We start from the raw sequence: 22187 nt of genomic DNA, 5'->3' as shown, positions 1-22187 counted from the left end.
CTGTAGATCATCAATATTAGCAAGCACAGCATATTTGTTAGTGATTTTTTTTGCCTTGTACTGATAAGCACAATTAATATTTACTGTAAATCAACACAATTTATAATGGGTAAAGTGTTGATGTCCAGCTGATTACACAGAAAACACTCAATTATTTTATTCCCCTCTCTGTGCTGCCCCCACCATGCACACGACTACAGACCCAGTCTGTGGATGTCAGCTGAGGGAGCTGGCATGTTGACAGCATGGCTGATTCTTAAAGTGCATCCTAACAGCTGGAAAGTGAGTGCATATGTAGCTAAATGGTTATGGCAGGTGACACTCCTCTGATTGCTATTTTTGTTTTACATGCTTTTTATTGTAAGAAAGTCTTTCCAGTGTTTGTCTTAAGATAAAGAGCCAAATCTATAACCTGACCCACAGGGCCCCACAGTGGGGACTTCTGGCTACTTCTCCATCTCATCCTGCACCCATCCCCTTTCCTGTGATATTCCAGTTTCCCAGCCCATAGTTCATCTCCCATGTGCTCTGCAACTTGCCTATGCAAGATCTTGGTACATACTATTTCCTATCTATTTATTGACAGCTTTATTGAGATGTAATTCACATACCACAATTCATTCATGTGAAATATACATTTCTCAGAAGCATGTTCGTGGAGTTGTGCATTTATCACCATAATCAATTCTAGGATATTTTTATTACTCCAAAGGCAATCCTCTAACATTTAGCCATCATCTCTAATTTTCCCATCCTCCCCAGTCTCCAGCTCTAACCTGTTTGTCTCCACAAATTTGTCTATTTTGAATATTTCATATGCATGTAATCTTAAAAGGTTCCTTTGTGTCTGGTTCTTTCACTTAATATAAGATTTTAAAGGTTCATTCATGATGTTGCATGAGATAATACTCCATCCTGGGGATATACCACATTTGATTTATCCAGTCATCAGCTGATAGATATCTAGATTGTTTCCACTTTGGAGCTGCCATGAACATTCTTGTGTAAGTTTTTGTGCAGAAAAATGTTATCATTTCTCTTAGGTAAATATGTAGGAGAGGAATTCCTGGATCATATGATAACTCTACATTTAACTATTTGAAAAACTGCCAGACTGTTTTCCAACATGGCTGTACCATTTTCATTTCTACATGGTGAATTTTTTTGAAAATTCCCATTTTCAACTGAAACATGTTATTCCAATCTAATTTTGCTAACACCTGTTATTCCAATTTTATAATCATTTTGAATGCAACCATCCTAGTGGATGTAAAGTCACATTTCATTATGCTTTTTTCTCCAACATCCAGATAATTTCTACTCATTTTTCAAGATGCAGCTTAAAAAATTACTTCTATAGGGAATTTTGTCTTGACTGTCCTACCCCTAAACTAGCCAAGGGCTCAGCTCAGAAAACCTTTCTTTACCCTCTAAACTTGAAGTTAAATTTGGGCAAGGGCCATCCTATTTTATCTTTGTTTCCCACTCTATCCCCAGCATCTAGCTATTCTGTGAACTCCAGAGCTACTTGTTAAAAATTTGTTGAATAAATAACATTTTAAAATAATGATAAAAAATATATACATTATCTGAAAATCACCTATATCAAAATAATTGGCATGATTATTATTTTTTCTTTAATATGCTTTATTGATTATGATGTTACAGTTGTCCCAATTTCTTTTCCCTTTGTTCCCCTCCACCCAGTGACCTCCCTCCCTCCAGTGTCCACCCACCTTAGTCCATGCCCATTGATTGTGCATATAGTTCTTCTAAACATCTTCCTATCTACTCCATTCCCTCCTACTATGCTTCTTAATTCCTGTACCATCTCCCTCCTTTTCCCCCCTTCCCTTTCCCCACTGACATCCCCACAAAATGTTCCCCATATCTATAATTCTTTTCCCACTATCGTTGCCTACTTAGTTTGCCTTTGTTTTGGTTCCCTAGCTTCTGCTGTTGGTTGTTGTGATACAGTTTTCATATTAATGTTCATAGTTTTGATCCTCTTTTTCTGAAACAAGTCCCTTTAACATTTCATATAACAGTGGATTGGATCCGATGAACTCCTTGAGTTTTACTTTGTCCTGGAAACACTTATTCTGCCCTTCTATTCTGAATGACAGCTTTGCTGGATAGAGTAACCATGGTTGTAGGTTTTTGCTTTTCATTACTTTGAATATTTCTTGCCAGTCCCTTCTTGTCTGCAGAGTTTCTTTTGAGAAATCAGCTGACAGTCTTAATGGGACCCCTTTGTATGTAATTCTCTTTTTCTCTCTTGCTGATTTTAAGATTCTCTCTTTATTCTTAATTTTTGACATTTTGATTATAATGTGTCTTTGTGTGGTTCTCCTTGGGTCCAGTTTTTTTGTATCTCTCTGTGCTTCCTGGACCTGTAAGTCTATTCCCTTCCCCAAGTTATGGAAGTTATGCTTCATTATTTTTTTCACATAAATTTTCAATTTCTAGTTCTTTTTCTTCACCTTCTGGCAGCCATATGATTCAGATGTTGGCATGTTTATAGCTGTCCGACAAATTTCTGAGCCTCTCCTCACTTTCCTCACTTCTTGTTTCCTCTTTCTGCACTGGTTGACTGCTTGTTCCTTCCCTATGTTCCGATTTGTTGATTTGATCCCTGGTTTTCTTTCCCTCACCGTGAGTTTCATATGTGTTTTTGTTCATTTCAGCAGGACTAGCCTTCATTCCTTCCCCATCTTGTTTAAGATTTGCTGTTAGGTCTGCAAGCATTTTTATAACCAAAGCTCTGAACTGTGCTTCAGAAAGATCTCCTAGCTGCTGCTTCATTAGATTAGATATTTACTGTCTGGTCAGCTGCATCACCGAGATCTCTATCATGATTTGTGCTTCCTAGGCAGGGTTATCACACCTCCTATGCTATAGGGGGTGGAACATATCAGTTTAGGCCTCCATCTTGGCCAGAAATCTCCTGTGTTTGTTTGCTTCTGTATCCCAGGCAGAGCTGTCAATCCTATTACATTGTAAGAGGCAGAGCCTTAGGTATTCATCAGTAATGGGCAACCTGTTTCACCACGTTGTGGCACTGTATGTGGAGCAGAAGTCTGAAAAGGAACAATGCCGGTTGCCTAGCACTCGCCCCTTTTCCAGGCACCTCTCCTACTTCTGCACCAGACTGGCCCCCCTCTAGGTGCTACCCTGGCTGTAGTTCCCAGAGTGGATGGTCTGCCTATGTTCTAGGTCCATGGGGGCCCGTTAGACAAGAGGACTCTGCTGAGAGATGGGAAGTTTCTGCCTCTGTCCCAACCCCCACTGGTTTACACAGTCAAAAGCAATGAGGCTTGATTTTCCCTGGTGCTGGGACAGTGAGCTGGTGGTCTGGTGAGGAGCTGGGCACACTCCCCAGGTGTCCCTCCTGACTTTTTAAAATGTGTAAATGTGCTTCCACTGGCTTCTGTTGCCACTGTCGCCACTACCACACCATGTCCTCTCTGCCCTGGCTCCACCTCTCCTACCTGTCTGGATGACTATTTCTTCTTTATATCTTTGTTTGCTGGACTTCCATGCGATTTGATTTTCTGGAACTTCTGATTGTTTCTAGTTTTGAGGTAGTTGTATTTCTTCTTAGTTTTGGAGGGAAACACAGCATGTCTGTCTACTCCTCCATCTTGGCTGGAAGTCAGTATGATTACTTTTTAAATCTATTTCATTTTCAGCCTTTCACAGACTAAACTATTGAGCAATATTCTAATATCTCTGGCAAGAAGAGAAAATGGGTTCTATTATACAATAAAACCATGACAAATGCTTCTATTTTCCTGATTTCTACTGAAAGTGCACACAGTTCTGTTTGATAAGAAACAGAAGGAGGCTCAGTGACTGAGCAAAATCAAGTGGACTGTATATACAGTTCTCTTTCAAGCCAACCAGTAAATTAAAAAGGACATGTTTATGAGGCATAAGGAACTCAGGGGGACTGTACTTTTCTGCTTTGGCTGTCAATCAAGTAGGCTACACCCCCCCAAGATTCCAATTCAGTGAGTCTGTGACAAGGTCCTGGAATGTATATTTTCAACAAGGTCCCTTATGATCCTGATGCTAGTGGTCCATAGGCTTCACTTTGAAAAAAAAAAAAGTCATTCTAGTTAATATTCTCATTATTTAACAGAAACAGGTTAATGCAGAGGTTAAAAAATCAAGTTCTGGAGTGTGACTCAAATTTCACCCAATTTATGAGCTATGTGGTGTAGAACCAATAACTTTATCTTTCTAAGCCTGTTTCTTTATCTGTAAAGTGGAAGGGGGCAATAAAGTACCTGTGTTATACAGTTGCCATGAAAATTAAATTAAATAATGCATATGAAACACAATATCTGGCACATGTGATATGCTCTAATATGTTATTTGCTAATGTTATTAATACTTTATCATTATATTATTTACAAGTTGTAAGAGAATGTGCAAAACAAATCTTTCTTAAAGGGCTTGAGTTTTGCTTAGTAAGAAAATTTTTTCTAAGCGTAAACTAGGAATTTAACAGGTTCATCAATGGCTTTGTTATAATTGTTACTTTTGTAGGTAATTTTACAAGTATTACTTTGCTAATATTGCTAAACCTTGCTTATGTCTATTTATGAGTCCCTTCCTCAACCTCAAGGAATGAGGTCATTTCTGAAGAAGCGGAATTTGGGGTGTTGTACTAAATTACAGTGTACCATCTAGTTCACACAGGAGCTAATGTACTGATTATAACACATCTTCCTTAGGTGTCATTTATTAAGCAGGAATTATTGCCTCCCCCCAAATCTTATTTTTCTCTGTTAAGTAATGTATTGAGCCTGGATGCTGTCCTGATATAACTTACTGTCTAAAATAAAAGTTCTAAAAGTTCAGTAAAATTAAGATCTATCAGTTATCTTACAGAATAAAGAATGTCCATTCACTTATCCAAGTCCTAATTAGTGAGTGGCCAATGAGTGTCAGGAATTTGGATACACAGAGAAGAAAATTTATATCTCTATGATCATCTTTCTGTGGAGACAGAAAGAAATAAGTGATTATATATGTTACCAAGATAGTGTCGCTGGTGATGAGTGCTAAGACTGACATTTAACAGAGTGTTGTGATAGAAATGTTTAAAGGAAAGAAAATGAGCTATTTTAGGTTAATGGACAGGAAAATGCAATCCCAGGAAAAGGCACTTGAGCTTATACCTGAATGCCAAGAACAAGCCAGCCATGGAAAATAATAGGGTACAGCGAGATTTAGGAAAAGCAAGCAGTCAGGGAAAAGACCCTAAGCCATGACCATGATGTAAGACCATGATGTAAAAGTTAGGTTTTGAGTCCAAGTTAAGATGGGTAGGCTCTGCAGAATTTATGCAGGAGGATGTCATGGTCTATTCATCATCATTTTTGGTGCTCTCTACTTCCCTCCTCCCCTCTCTCTCCAGAGAAAGCTAGTGTGAAACCCAATGGCATTGTGTTTAACTGCAACATTTCCTTCCATGTTTGCAGTTATAATTGCTGTCATTCTGTTAATTAACCTGTCTCCTAGCATGCCATAAACTCCCAAATCACTTGCCACTTTGCTTTAGAACATGTAGACACGACATCCAGTTTTCTTTTCATAGTATTTTACAGAGTGTCTCAAATCTGGCATTTTAGGTTGCACCAGGTGACATTTGAGGTGCCTACCTGCGAGGGAAAGGAGCGAGAGAAGCTGACACTGATTGGCGACTCCTCATCTTCAGCAGAGTTCTTTGTCACTGTCGCTGTGTTTGCCTTCCTGTACTCCTTGGCCGCCACTGTCGTTTACATTTTCTTCCAGAACAAGTATCGGGAAAACAACCGGGGTCCACTCATTGTAAGTGGTTTACTTTTTGCAACAACTTTTTTCTGTCCCCTTTAATTTCTTTTTCCAATGCTTGAAGGGCTTTGGAGTTACCCAAGCCCTCAGGATAGGTATTTTAAAAGAAAACACATTCTTTTCCATCCACATCTCTTGGATGCAAAACTAAAACATGATATCTGTCATTCTTTTGTACCCCTCATGTTGGAAAAGTATCACAAGACTTGCTAAAAACTCCTCTGAAATAAATTATTGGAAATCTTATGAGATCAAGGGAAGAGTAGTAAGGCTTGCTGCAGATTTATTTATAATTCCAGCATTATAAAGGTAGTAAACCATTTGTCTCACTTCTGCTTATTTGAATTGCATATTCCTTTAATATACAGACAGGGCATGGAGCTGTTTTAATTGAAAATGGATTCTCCATCTCTGAATCTCTGTCTCACTATTTCTCTCTCACTCTCTTTCTCTCTTCACCACCAACCCTTCCCTATTTGCTTTTTCCTTATTCAATGACTCAAGAACTCACATGGGTGACACCAATACAGTCCAACATATGTAAACAGGGACACACAGGCACTTTGGGGGACACAACAACTCTCAGAGGGGTACATGGTCATGGATAATTTTAAGGAAATAAAATTTAAATTTCTCAATTTTCACATGTACATTTGTCTAAAATTTATCTTACTGAGAATACCCTACATTTAAAAATATCTTTCTATCTCCTTTCTTAATTACCTACTCCCATTTTATGAAAGAAAAGTTTCTTTCCTTTTCTATCCCAAATATTACTACACAGTACATTGCTAAGCTGCAAAACCTTTGAGGCACAAAAGAAAGAACCATTTGAAATATCGGTGTTGGTGCTGACAAAAGAGTGATTCTAATGCCTGGGTAATGCACTTTTTTGCATATAAGTAGGTTTCCTTTTTTTCATTAAATAAAAATGAAAGTCCCAATCTACTTGTCAGCTGGTAAGTCATTAAAAATAATTTTTGGTGGCCTGAGTCATATAACTCAGATGGAATTCAAAAAAATTAATGACATTGCTATAACAAAATTTTATTCATTCTTATCTAGTTATTTATGTGAGCAAGCACTCTAACACTTGTATAAAATGGGAATAGAATTTATGCTGAATCATGTCACATTCTGTATGTAAATAATATTCATCCCCAAAAATATAAATTAATTGAAGTAAAATCAGCCTCATACATTTCTAACAAAAATTTAACTTTTGTAAAATTTTAAATTATTTATTACAATTTATAATACATTTATGTTGTTTTGGAGAGCAGTACATTCATTATATTTATAATAATCACAGAACTCAAAAGAATATTTTGATACTTTAAAGCATTAGGGTCACTGGTAAATAAAAAGTCATGTAAATTTATATACATACTTTTGTGACAAAGAAATATTGAGAAAATATTGATTGATAAAATGCCTTCCCATATAAAAAATATCATTAAGCTATAACTGTGTGAGGGAAGTGTAATAAAAATACAAGTTCAAAGGGAACAAACGGAACATGTAAAACTCCCAACTGTCAAAGAGGAACTTGTTTATTAATTTTTAATAGATGATAGAGAATATCAAATAATAATTAGATTAATTTTTAAATGGATACAATGGGTATGTTTTGATTTTTATTTATTTAAATTTTTTACTTTATTGACTTTATTTTTTGAGAGAAGGAGGAAGGGAGAGAGGAACAGAGAGAGAAACATCAATTTGTTGTTCCACTTATTTATGTATTTATTGGTTGCTTCTTGTATGTGCCCTGACCTGAGCTCCAACCACAACCTTGGCATATCTGGACAACACTCTCAACTAACTGAACTACTCATCCAGGGTACAGTGGGTATATTTTCAACTATCAATACTTACCATATGCCAGAAATTATATTCTTTGCAATTTAGAGTTACAATAAAAACAATTTAGATGCCAGCTTTATACAAGCAAAAACACAGTTTTAAAATTTTCTTTTAGGAATATGTGAGTAAAATAATTTTACACATCCCTAATTTAATCTACATATTATAGAGGCCTGAACCTTAAAATAAAAGTATTTTAAAGGGTAAATGGAAGAAGTTCCTGTTAGTAAACATTGTGGTTAAGTTTGAAGGGACCAGAAAAAATCAAATTTGCAGCATTTTAATATGTTATTCTAGAACAGGAAGAGTGATGCGGCAGAAGTTAAACCTTTGGACAGGGGTCTTTAAAAAATTTCTTCCTCTTAAGTTGGGGCTAATAAATCGTCGGCAGCCGTCCGTCTCGAGAGACGATGGTGTAGCTTCTTAAGTGTCTATCTGCACCGCCGAGAATGGCTGTGCAGTCCGACTCGGGAGTGACATGGCATCTGTCTCCTCCCGTTGAATCGACATCTTGCGATGACGCTGGAGTGTCCTCTCCAGTGGAGCTGAAGCTACAGAGCCTGGGCAGGGTGATATGGAGGGTCTGCTGTTGCCCATGCAGCAGACCCCCCCTCTCTTCGCAGCTGAAGGGTCCAAGGGAAAGACAGAGTCAATACAGCTTGGCTTCAGGTGCGCCGCAGGAGTTGCCGGTGTTGACTACAACGTCAAACCGCCTTAGGGACTCCGGCTCCGGATTTTCTGTCGGGGTTTACTCCCTTAGCCTTTCCCCAGAAGAGGTATGCCGCAAGGCAGCGGAGGTTTTTTGGAGTCAGAGTTTTCCTTCTCTGATGTGCCCTGACTGGAAGATCGAACCAGCGACACTTAGCTCGCAGGCCGACGCTCAATCCACTGAGCCAAACCAGCCAGGGCATGGCTAATAAATAATACAAATCATTTTAAAAGACCTTTACTAGAGTCACCTTTCTTGGGGTTATTCTTCTCAGATGCACACACAAAACAGATTGATATATATAGAGAGATACATAGATATCATAAAGCCACCATGATTGCATCCATTCCTGAAGACTTATAGACACTCTCACAGAATTCTAAAGTCTTCTAGAGAGAAGAAGTTGACTCAGCTAGTTTACACATAAAGTGGGAAAAGAGCTATTTTGTTATATAAAACTACATTCTACTTGTATGAAATAATCTTATGAAGGCATGCTACTTCATCTCTGCATAAATAATCTTATCCATCAAGCAGGATAAAATGAAATCCTGAGTTGCGTACTACATTGGGTAGATTTTGTTTTAATTCTAGTCATAAAAAAGGACAATGAAACTTAGCAGATAAAAGTGAATTTAAAAATGAGCCTGACTCCTAAGAGTCACAGAGGTGGAATAAATGTGGAGGATGAGTGATGTCATTGCAGTTGCATAGCACAAGTCTTATCAATTCTAATCCCACTGTGATGAAGCAGTGATTGGGGGAGCAAGGGTGGGCTCTATATCCACCATTAATTATGAGTTAGTAGGTTAAGACAAATCCATAGTGTAAGCAAGATTGGAAGAAAGTGGTTCATATATAAGAGCACTCTTAAGAACCAGAAAAGCATTGACTCATATGTTAAAAATATGAATCAAGCCTATTTATTTAGAAAGATGGTTATTGATCATTACTTGAGTGTTTCTGTTCTTGTTATCATCTATGCGTTTTTGTTTTTGCTTTGTTTTTAACAAAACCCATTTTTTCCTTCATTCTGTAATTCTGGATTCTCTAAGTCAAATAAACTTAGTCTAAAGCAACAAAGTTACCATATGATGCTAACATGAGCTAATACAAGCAGTTTAAAGAAGTTGGGTATCCTTTTCTTAAAAAATATTTTATTTATTTATTTTTAGAGAGGGGGAAAGGAGGAAGAGAGGGAGAGAAACATCAATGTGTGGTTGCCTCCAGTGCACCCCCAACTGGGGACTTGGCCCACAACTCAGAAATGTGCCCTGACAGGAATCGAACCAGCCACCTTTGGTTTGAGACCAGTACTCAATCCGTTAAGCCATACCAGCCAGGGCAAAGAAATCAGGCATCCTTATAAGCTAAAAATTAATTTCTAATCTGGCTCTACATGACATTACAGACCATGTACAAATAATATTAGTGTGTAGGAAAGTGATGAGGAGAGTACTAGTTTTGACAGAACAACAGTAATATCAGCTGGAATTGATTGAATTTCTACTGTGTCAAGCTAATTTAATAGTTACAACAACCATAGTTTATATTATTATTCACATTTATGGATAGGAAAGGGAGGCTCAGAGAGGTTACCCAGCTCCCCAGGTTTCATCTAGCACTAATAGTTAGAGGGTAAAGAGTTAGAACCCAGGTATCTCCAAATCCAGGGCCCAAATTTGTAATCACCATGAAAAAGCATCCAAAATCCTGATAGGTAATGTGCTATGAAGTTAGAGGGGTGGAGGTGGGTGAGACAAATTGGTGTATATACCTAGACAGCTCCTATACTCTCTAAATCTGGATATAGAGAAACCAAGCCTTATAACCCCTAGACTTTCCTTCACATTTGATGGTTATAAGATTTTGTTTTTATTTTTTTACTTGCCTGCAAAATCCATGTGGAACTATGAATGATGCTAGGATAACTGGATTTCCTGCTTGTGCTACAATTTACTCTGTTGCACAGGGAAGGCATCCATGATAGAAAACAAGCTTTAAAAATGCCCAGGATCCATGTGTACTATAAATCAGAAATTGCAAGGACTAATTCCTATACATTTGCAAGCAGTTATGAGCAATTACAGACAGACTGGAGCTAAGCTTATCAGTGGCTGTTTTTAAAATATATTTTCTACTGAGTATACTTAACAAGATTGCATACCTTTAAGTAAAAATCTGAATGTCATTGGAAGTAACTTAATGATAATGATGCTGAATGACACAATAGTGAGAAAATCAGACCAAATGCATCAGCCAGTCACTGCACATACTGCATTAAGTGCCTTTTGTACAGATTAGTACATATCAGTTCTCAGGAAGCAGAAAGGCCAGCTGAATGGTGCATGATTGTGGAACTGAAAAGTCATATCTGGTTACATCATTTTGTCATGTTCCTTAGAGTACAGTTCTAAAGTCAATCGCCTGCCTAGATTTCTGTGAAAGGATGTTCTGAGCCATTTTCAGATCCTATGTCAAATAATGACACTGCAAGGCTTTACTTTTTTCCATATTAAGGTAAAATAGGTTTTAAAAAATATCTTACAGGGCTGACAGAATGCTCTAAGAAAGAATACATAATAAGCATCATCCCACATTTTGGTGAATCCTTGTTATGACAGTTTTGGTTTAAAGTAAGTATTCTAGGCATTAAGGAGAATCAATATTCACCTTAAGATATTGTGGAGAAGGAAGGAGCTGAGTTATTCAAACTCTGCTTGTCCCATAAAGGAGACAGGCTGTCCAAAGGCATTTTATGGGATGAGAAGTGTTGGTCCGTGCTTCATGCCCTGTGCATTCCAAATATTTTCATGTTTTCTGTCCATCCTCAAAACAATCCTGAGAGAGCAGGAGAACCACTAGAATAAGCCTCATATTTCTTTAACTCATCTGTAGGATCATAGGCATCGGGAAATGAGACTGCAGGAGATGAGCAAGCCCTCCTGTGGTCAAAGAACAAGTGAACTGCAGAGCAAGGGCTCAGACTCTCAGGTTAATGATCTCAAGGGCAGTGGCTAAACTCCAAGTTGTGGATTTTAATCCCCCTATATGACCTACTATTTAACAGTTGAAGCCTGTTACTTCATCTGTAGAATGAAATTAATAATAATACACACTTCACAGGACTGGCAAAAGCAAAAAAAGAGTTAATGCCTGCAAAGCACTTTGCACAGGGAAAGGCACAAGAAGTGATAAATTAATGAAATTAATTGTAACACTACATTTGTCATTAATTTTAATAATTCTCCTGCCCGTTACTGGGTAATACCTTAGCCCATGGAGGGAAAGTGAACCACCCTCTCTTCATTGAGTGCAGGCCTCACAATTCTATCCTCCAGTGCCCCCACCACATGCACCTTTTCCCTTCTCCCCCAGGTTTTCCAAGGATAGAGCTTGACTCACAACAATTTCTAAGATCCCATTTGTTAGATTGAGCATCCAATTAACCTTTCTGTTCTTGGAGCCCCACTCCATTAAATCACTGGAAGGTGGATTTTTACCTTCCCAAACAAAGTAAGGCTCTTCATTTTCAAATACAGTCTAAGACCATCACTAAGGGGGGGAAACAGGAGGCAGAGACAGAGATAAATGCTCAAAGAATCAAATGCTAATTTCTAACTATGAACTGCATCTTTACTTGGCTATGATGAAAGAAAGATATCAGATTTTGTGGCCTCTGAGCTTTTTGTAAATTGCTAAAGAATTTTCCCCTTTTCTCTCTCCTTCCCTCTCCCTCTCAACTCTTCCCCTCCTCTTCCCTCCCTTTCTTTTCTCTCTCTCCCTTCCTCTCTCTTTCTCTCTCATTATGTCAGTTTTACTTCATGTCTAAGTGTATTTTATTTTAATAGGTAATGAGTAGTTTTTCACAGGCCAAGCAAGATGCATATATTGGTGACTTAATATTATGACTGCTACAGATGACCTGTTAGAAGTATGCAATGGGCTCCGGTAACCCAGAAGAGGCAGTGTACCCTGCTAGAAGCCAGGGCGCCCCCTCCCCAGGTTCTAGTGGGTATATTGATACTAAAGAAAACACCAGAGCACCTGAGGGTTGATGGGAAGAGGAGGGGAGAAAACTGTTTGAAGTTCTGCCCTAGGTACAGTGTAACATCATATCAAGCCCCCAAAGTATATATTTTATTAGTCAAAGGCATGCCTGTCAGAATCTAACACTTGGCTTGTGATATTGTGTGTGTGTGTTTCCACCTCTTCACTCTTTGAAACAAGAACTGTTGATGTTACAAAAGGGTATGGACTTAACTGTAACTAAATTTTTAATCTAAACTACTATACATTTTGCATCAACAAATACATTTTTTTCAGAACTGACACCATGAATGAAGGCAAATAAACTAATCTGTTTAAGGTGTTCCCAGCCCACCATCTACACTTTTTATCAGATTTTACAGCCTCAGCCTTTTCCAGCTTCTTTATGATTAGCATATTCTTAATTACAATTTAAATGAGGGCTAATTCCCATCCCATTTGGTACCATGTTTCTCTAAATAAATAGCTAATAAGAGAGATGGGCTATAGTGAGTACAATAACCTTAATAAAGGCAGTGAACTGCTTATGGAATTCGTGTGATTTTTCAGGGGCCAGCACTCTTTTTATTCTGTGTTGGAGCCATGGGTCAGAGGGCAGGCACAGAATTTCTGTCTGAAATCCACTGGACTTTGTCAGATTCCTCCTTATTCCAGGGAACTCATCATTCAGTTAGAAAAAATCAGAACCTAGTGGAAACCTGGCAAAGCCCAAAATGTGTCTTTCTCATTTGTTTCTTTGCTCATTTTAAGCACCATGAAATATGAAATGTGCCTACTCCATGGCCCAGCACACCCGGGAGAAACCATGCTCCCTTTCTGACATAGACCAGTGGTTCTCAGCTGGTGGTGATGACAATTGGCAGGCAATATCTGGAGACATTTTTGATCGTCACTACTGGGCAGATATCTGACATCTAGTGGGTAGAGGCCAGGAATGTGTCTAAGCCTTCCACCATGCACAGGAACACTCACAGCAAAGAATTACCCCGCCAAAATGTCAAACGTGCTAAAGACAAGAAACCATGATTTGTACCAACCAGTGGTTATCGAGTACCTATTATATGCCAGGCATTGCATAGCATTTTTATATGTCTTCTCATCAAATCCTTAAGCTAACCTTTTGAATCTGGTATTTTTATTATTACTATTTCTTAGAGAGAGAGGGGAAGGAAGGGATAAAGAGAAGAAGAGAAACATTGATGTGAGAGAGGAACATTGATCAGTTGCTTCTTGTAGGTGTCCTATCCAGGGACCGAACCTGCAACCCAGGCATGTGCCCTGACCAGGAATCAAACTATGACCCTTTGCTTTGTGGGACGACGCCCAGCCAACTGAGCCATGCTGGTCAGGGCTGAATTTGGTGTTTAATTCGCTTACTTGAAATAAAGAAAAGGAAGCTGAAGACATTTAATAGACTTATCTCAAGTTACTTGCCCCCAAGGCAATTTGGGTCTATCTGACCTCACCTCAGAAATTGCTTTACTTTTTTCTGAATTCTCTCACTTATGGGGAACTCTCTATCCCTCACTGTGTTCATTTTTCTTGGTCTATGTATCTCACATCTGGGCCTTGGCTACCTACCCCTCCATCTTCTCCATCTTCTTTGTTCCCTCTGTATCCCCAATACAAATCCGTGTGCGTGCACACACACACACACACAAAATCTAACCCTCTCAGTTTTTTAGCCTTTGTCCCAAAGCTCTGCCCTCTGATAAAGCTGACTTACTGGAGAGGGAAATGGTGCCAATCCCAATTTTTAACCAATTTTATATATAACCCCTGAAAGAACTCTTGTATTTTCCCAGAAAACTTTGAGAACTTCTATACTACTCCTGACTCCATATTCAATGATGAAACTTGAGCCAGTGTGAATGGTGCCAAGCAATTCAGGGAACTAGTTTAAACTTGGGACTGCAAGTAACTTGAACAAGACTCCTAAAATAATATTGAGTTTGGAAGGAAAAGGGCAAAGATATTTCCTTATTTAATTAATAGCTATCTATAATTTTTAATTGTCTTATTGATTTTATAGTACCCTCAGACCTTATTGGTTCTTAGTTCTTGCTTTGCAATCAAACAAGTTTATGTGGTGCCTCCTTTTTAGCCGCAAGACAAAGTTCTTCTCCATGAGGGCCTGTGCTAGGCATCAAGAACACATAGCAAAATAAGACCTGGCTCCTGGCCTCAAGAGATCTGCTTTATTCTTATTACCTGTGGGGGTAAAATCTGTCATGAAGAGACAGTAGGGGCCAGTGGTTAAGGGTTCAGGTATGTATCCAAACCACCTAGGTCCAAAACTGAGTGCCACCATATATCATCTATGTGACATTGGACAGGTTTTAGAACTACTCTGTGCTTCCAGTTCTGAAGGTTCTTGCCTTTGAAATAGAGATAACAACGGTTACTAACTCATAAATATGTGGTCAGATTAAATGTGCTTTTGCAACTAAAGCAGTTAGAACAATACTGGGTATACAGCAGTTGCTCATTTATTTGAGCCATTATTTCCATCAGCCTAATATTATTATCTACCCTGGTATCTGTATAATGCTTTTTTTATGTAGCTGGTGTGTATTAATCTCAATGAACTGACTGACTGAAAAACAAATTAAAAAATACAAACTACTGACTTTGGAAATGCTTTGGAAGGTTTGTTGCATGGTTAACAACAAACATTCTTTCTTATTATTTTTTATTCTTTGAGTCTCCAAGCTCAGCAAAAGCTGCTGTCATTACACAACAATAAGCCCCATGATGCCCCCTTACACTGTCCCTCATCGCTCAGTTCCCTTCCTTCAGCTCCCCTGCCCCTATTCTGGCACTCAGATCTCATACTTGAGGGAAGGAGGGGACTGAGCACAGCTTCATTAAATTAACCAGGCTACAGAGAATGGGAACTTGAGTCCCTTATCAACTGGCAAATTTGAAAATAGCAGAAGAGTGTGAAGAGCACAATTGTGTAACAGGAAGAAACTGGAAAATGTGACTCTTCAGAGGCATCCAACTGAGAAACTGGTTCAGATGTTCAACTTCTTCCTATCAGGTCTTTAACGTGGTGAGATATTACCCACCCCATCCTCCACCCATGATGGAAAAAGAACCCTTACTATTTGCTAAGTTTATGTCTTTGATTCAAAAACAAGAAGACACTCACACATGCAGCTTTGGATTTGCTGGGGCCTTCAGTAGTTTAAGAATATCTTGCTCTAAGACCCATGGGTTCATTAAACTTTCAAGTAATTGGCACGAAGTTCAGAGCTTGGATTTTTTGCAGCCCTCTTAGCCTTTTCTCCTAGCTGGGCATCTTCATTTCCATTGCTCATTAGCAGGACCCAAATCACAGCTACAGAGCCACACAACAAAGTGCTTCAAAATTTGCCCAGGTTACATGGAGAAAGTGACTCTAACAAAACTGGCTTGGATTCCTTATGAAGGACATGGGTTTTAGAAATACCTGAGAGCTTGGCTGAGATATGATCTCACCTTTCCTCAACCACTTGCCTTTGAGACAGGCAACTTTGAGTCCACCTCCATGTTCTGAAATGTCTTAGAAACAACGAATTGATTCATATGCTGTCTCAAGAAATAAATACACTAAGTCTGAATTACCATGGGTTTTATTAGAGGCCTAGTGGTTCACTGGCAAATTCACTAGGCACACCTATGTGCAGAAAAGAATACAGATATTAACAACCTAGAAAAAAAAATAGAATAGAAAAATAACTTAGGAAAGTTGCAGTTGATACTAGGGGAAAGAGGGCTTCAATGTCATTGTTTCAGCTGTCATTTACTCTTGAACACTTGCATAGACCAGAGATTGAATAAGATAGAAGTAATTCTGTTTAATTCTTCAAATACCTTTAAGGCACGTATTCTGTGCCCATTTTACAGACATTGAATCAGATTTACAAAGATTGAGTAACTTGTTCAGTGAGGCATAGTGAGTGAGCCTCCAGAGACATGCTCTTGCCCACCATGCTGGGCCACCACTTCATCTTTACTTGGAAAGAGGAAGATGAAAATCCAAGAGTGTCCATGCTGTAGCAGATAGTTAAGTTAATAACACAAGACAAAGACATAGCAGGATATAAAAGCACAAAAGAAGTATGTTTATTATTAGCAGGATTGAGACATCATGTAAGAATCAATGGGAAAGAGCCTGTTTTATTGGCTTGCATGGTCAAATAAAGTATGGAGTCTATGAGACTTAACAAAGAATAGAAACTATCTGGATGTAAAAGAGAGCTTTTTGACTGGGGGAATGTATTAAACAAGAATGGGGGGTGGAAGAATAATATAATAGCAGACACTTTTTCCTCCTGCTGACTTCCTCCTTTGGGATAACCAACCATTTCCCTCTCATATAGTCCTGCTGAACTGTAAACCCTGTAGGATTTACCTATGGAGTAAGGTTCTTCTTTTGGAATTGTTAAGTAGGCTAGGAAGATGTGAGCCTGGTTAGTGACCACATTGTGCATGATGTGGAAGGAGACTGTAGATAATAAAACTGAGCAGAAATAAACTTCCCAGATATGGAGAGGAAAAAATTTGGACAGAGGCAAAAACAAACAAGCAAACAGACAACAAACATAAAAAAAGCACCTGGATTTGGCCATACATACCTTAAGTCACACACACTAGACTTCCTAATTACATGAGCTACTGAATTTCTCTTTATGCTTGCTTATTTGATTAAAGTTTCTAATTACTTCCCAATGAAATGATCTTCATCTATACATGCTTTCTTACCTTCTCTTTAAAAAATTTATAAGAACCGATATATCAGAACATAATTATTAAGATTAAATAATAAATTGCTAGTATGGTTGTTAGGTGCCAAGCCAAAGTAGATTTTTAGTAATAATTTATTCATAAGAACACAAAAAAATAAGTTGGAATGACTCTGGTAAGTACTTTTATATTCATTATTATTTAATACTAGGTTTTTTTTTCTATTTGTAATGGCTGCATAATATTACATTATAGTGAGATAACACAAACTATTTAGTCAGTCTCCTATTATTGGACTTTGAATTTTCAGCTTTAAAATTTTTCTCTCTCATAAACAATGTTATGATCAGTTTTGCACTTCAATGTTGACACATATTTTATATTATTTCTTCAGGATATAAAAAGAGAAATGGTTGTCTTTCTGATTTTTAAAGCAGAAGTTTCTGTTTTTAAATCCATATAAAATATATCCCTAACAGATTACTTCAAAACTGAGTGAAAAATTTGGATTTCAACTTTTGACTCTAACCTAGACCCTACAATCTTGAGCTATTAGACATCTTCCCCCCAAAACTACAATTTTCTTCCCAGAGGGGAAAAATAATTTTGTAAAAGCTTGTTATAAGAAGGCTGTCACTGAAACATTTGCTTCAAAACTTGATATACTAAGGGGACACCAAAAATTCAATCAAGCCATGTTTAAGTATGCAGAAGCTCAAGCTTTAATCACCAGTGAGAAATCCCCAAGACAGACATTGATCTCCATGACAGTGAAAGCTTCGCCCCTGTACTGGGCTCTGCATGCCCCTAGATTAGGTGTTATCTTTTCTCACTGAGGCTCAGTAGGTGAAGTTCAAGAACATTAACTGCTCCTCTGGCCACAAACAGAAGAAGAAAACAAACATACAGGAATTCCATGTGATGGTTTTTTCTAATTAATGGGATGCTTTTTAAGTTTCATCCTGGATGTCTCCAATGCCTGCAGCTTTGCACACCGCACAGCAATCCAGCAGATGGCTAGGGAGCAACAATGGTCGTGGGCATCTTTGTCCAGCCCTGCCTGCTGCAGTGGAACTCCCAAGAGTTTCTGCATGAATCTAGTTGACCTTTTCAAACCCCAGTTAAGCTATATACCACAGACTTTCCTATCTTTTCTTTTTTAAAATTTGTTCTATAAATTGTTGATTCAGGAATAGAAAACAAACAAACAAACAAACAAGATCAAACTACATGGGATTAACGTCCCTGATTTGTTTGTTTGTTTGTTTAATTTTATTTTTCAATTACAGTTGTCCCATTTTTCCTCCATTGCTCTCCCCCACCCAACCCTCCCCTTCTCCCACAATTATATCCCTCCCTGTTGTCCATGTCCATGAGTCATTTATACACGTTCCTTGACTAGACCCTTCCCTTACTTATCCCCCTTCTCGCCCTCCCCCTCCCTCCTATTGACTGCTATTCTGTTCCTTGTCCTATTTAGTTCATTTGTTTATGTTGTCCTTTAGTTTCCTATATTAAGTGATATCATATGATATTTTCTTTCTTTGTCTGGCTTATTTCACTAAGCATAATTCTCTCTAGTTCCATCCATGTTGTCGCAAATGGCAGGAATTCCTTCTTTCTCTCTGCTACATAGTATTCCACTGTGTAAATGTACCACAGTTTTTTGATCCACTCATCTACAGATGGGCACTTAGGTTGTTTCCAGCACTTAGCTATTGTAAACAATGCTGCTATGAACATAGGGGTGCATAAGTCCTTTTGAATTGGTGTTTCAAGATTCTTCGGGTATAATCCTAGTAGTGGAGTTGCTGGTTCAAAAGGCAGTTCCATTTTTAATCGTTAGACGTAATTCCATACTGTTTTCCATAGTGGCTGCACCAGTCTGCATTCCCACCAACAGTGCAGTAGGGTTCCCATTTCTCCACATCCTCTCCAGCACTTGTGGTTTGTTGATTTGTTGATGATGGCCATTCTGACTGGTGTAAAATGGTATCTCATTGTGGTTTTTATTTGCATCTCTCTGGTGGCTAGTGATGTTGAGCATTTTTTCATATATCTATGAACCTTCTATATGTCCTCTTCAGAGGAGTGTTTGTTCAAGTCCTTTGCCCATTTTTTACTTGGGTTGTCTGTTTTCTTGATGTTGAGTTGCATAAGTTCCTTATATATTTTTGAGATCAGTCCCCTGTCTGAGATATCATTGGCAAATATGTTTTCCCATATGGTTGGTTTCTTTTTCATCTTGCTAATGCTTTCTTTTGATGAACAGAAACTCTTTAGTTTGATGCAGTCCCATTTATTTTTTTTTCTTTATTTCTCTTACCTTAGGAGATGTATCTGTGAAAATATTGTTACGTGGAATATCTGAAATTTTCCTGCCTATGTTTTCCTCTAGGAATTTTATGGGTCACGGCTTACATTTAAGTCTTTGATCCATCTTGAGTTTATTCTAGTGTGTGGTGTAAGTTGATGGTCTAATTTCATTTTTTTGCACATCCCTGTCCTGTTCTCCCAGCACCATTTGTTGAAGAGGCTCTTCTCACTCCATTTTATGTTGCTTCCTCCTTTATCAAATATTAGTTGACCGTATTCGTTCGTTCGGCAGCCGTCAGTCTCGAGAGACGATGGTGTAGCTTCTTAAGAGTCTATCTGCACCGCCGAGAATGGCTGTGCAGTCCGACTCAGGAGTGACACGGTATCTGTCTCCTCCCGTGTTGAATCGACATCTTGAGATGACGCTGGAGTGTCCTCTCCAGTGAAGCTGAAGCTACAGAGCCTGGGCAGGGTGATATGGAGGGTCTGCTGTTGACCGTATAGTCCTGGATTTATTTCTAGACTCTCTATTCTGTTCCATTGATCTATATGTTCTTATGCCAGTACCAGACTCTTTTGATCACAGTGGCTTTGTAGTATTGATTGATGTCTGGTATTGTGATTCCTCCTGCTGTGTTCTTCTATCTCAAGATTGCTTTTGCTATTCGGGGTCTTTTTTGGTTCCATATAAATTTTTAGAGTATTTGTTCTAGGTCTGTGAAATATGTCATTGGTATTTTGATAGGGTGCATTGAATTTGTAAATTTCTATAGGTATTATGGCCATTTTGATGATGTTGATTCTTCCCATCCAAGAACGTGTTATTTGTTTCCATTTATTTGTATCTTCCTTAATTTCTTTCTTCAGTGTTACGTAGTTTTCTGAGTACAGGTCTTTTATCTCTTTGGTTAAGTTTATTCCTAAGTAATTTATTTTTATTATTGCTATAGTAAATGGTATTTTCTTTTTTGTCTCTGTCTCTGCTATTTTATTGTTGGTGTACAGAAATGCCTTAGATTTCTGTATATTTATTTTGTACCCTGCTATTTTGCCAAATTTACTTATTATATAAGTAGTCTTTTAGTGGAGTCTATAGGGTTTTCTATGTATACTATCATGTCACGTACATATAATGATAGTTTTACTTCTTATTTCCCAATTTGGATGCCTTTTATTTCTTTTTCTTGTCTGATTGCTGTGGCTAGGACTTCCAACACTATGTTGAATAGGAGTGAAGAGAGTGGACATCCTTGTCTTGTTCCTGATTTCAGGGCGAATGCTCTCAGTTTTTATCCATTGAGTATGATATTCGCTTCAGGTTTCTCATATATAGTCTTAATTATGTTAAGATATGCTCCCTCTATTACCATTTTGCTGAGTGTTTTCATAATAAATGGGTGTTGTACTTTATCAAATGCTTTTTCTGCACATATTGATATGATCATGTGGTTTTTGTCTTTCATTTTGTTTAGGTGATGTATTATATTTATTGATTTGTGAATATTAAACCATCCTTGCATCCTTGGGATTAATCCCACTTGATCGTGGTGTATGATCTTTTTGATGTATTGCTGGATCCTGTTTGCCAATATTTTATTGAGGATTTTAGCATCTATGTTCATCAATGATATTGGCCTGTAGTTTTCTTTCTTTGTTGTGTCTTGACCTGGTTTTGGAATTAGGGAAATACTGTCTTCATAGAAATAGTTTGGGATTTGTCCCTCTTCTTAAATTTTTTTGGAATAGTTTGAGGAGAGTAGGAGTTAGTTCTTCCCTAAATGTTCTGTAAAATTCGCCTGTGAAGCCATCCAGTCCAGGCCTTTTGTGTGCCAGGAGATTTTTTATTACTGTTTCAATTTCTTATTTGTTATAGGTCTGTTGAGACTTTCTACTTCTTCTTGATTCAGTTTTGGAAGGTTATATGTTTCTGTAAATTTGTCCATTTTTTCTAGGTTGTCAAATTTCTTGCCATACAGTTGTTTGTAGTTATTTCTTACAATCCTTTGTATTTCTGTGGTATCAGTCATGATTTCTCCTTTTTTGTTTCTGATTTTGTTTATTTGGGTCTTCTCTTTTTTTCTTGATGAGCCTGGCTAAAGGCTTGTCGATTTTGTTTAATTTTTTAAAGAACAAGCTCCTAGTTTTGTCAATCTTTTGAATTTTTGTTTGGTCTCTATGTCATTTAATTCTGCTCTGATCTTGATGATTTTCTTTCTTCTTCTTGCCCTAGGCTTTGTTTGTTGTTGTTGTTCTAGTTCTTGTAGCTTTAGGGTTAGATTTTTTATTTGAGGTTCTTCTTTCCTTTCCAGATATGCCTCTATTGCTATGAACTTCCCTCTTAGGACTGCTTTTGCTGTGTCCCATAGGTTTTGGGCTGTTGTGTGTTCATTATCATTAGTTTCCAGAAGTTTCTTGATTTCTTCTTTGATGTCATTGTTAACCCATTTATTATTTAATAGCATATTATTCATTCTCCATGAGTTTAGATGTCTCTGATTTTTTTCTTTGAGGTTGAATTTTAGTTTCAAGGCACTGTGGTCTGAAAAGATGCTTGATATATTTTAATTTTCTTGAATTTGTTGAGGCTTGTTTTGTGTCCTGTCATGTGGTCTATCTTTGAAAATGTCCCATGTGCATTTGGAAAGAATGTATATTTTGCTCCTTTGGGGTG

The 22187-nt window shown here is 37.9% G+C and overlaps 1 protein-coding gene across 1 annotated transcript in view; it reads left to right on the top strand.

The window, feature by feature from the left end:
• SYNPR (synaptoporin) overlaps window positions 1-22187 on the top strand; it is a 242122-nt gene that overhangs the window by 150866 nt on the left and 69069 nt on the right. The window contains exon 3 of the mRNA XM_090282936.1: window positions 5643-5841. Within this exon, the coding sequence (XP_090139062.1) occupies window positions 5643-5841 (199 nt within the window). The remainder of the gene's footprint in view (window positions 1-5642; window positions 5842-22187) is intronic.

The sequence above is a fragment of the Furipterus horrens genome, unplaced genomic scaffold (assembly GCF_987537825.1).
Source record: "Furipterus horrens unplaced genomic scaffold, mFurHor1.1.pri manual_scaffold_7, whole genome shotgun sequence".
Lineage (NCBI taxonomy): Eukaryota > Metazoa > Chordata > Mammalia > Chiroptera > Furipteridae > Furipterus > Furipterus horrens.
Note: the sequence above shows the minus strand (reverse complement) of the source record. Positions and strands in the feature narration are given on the sequence as shown.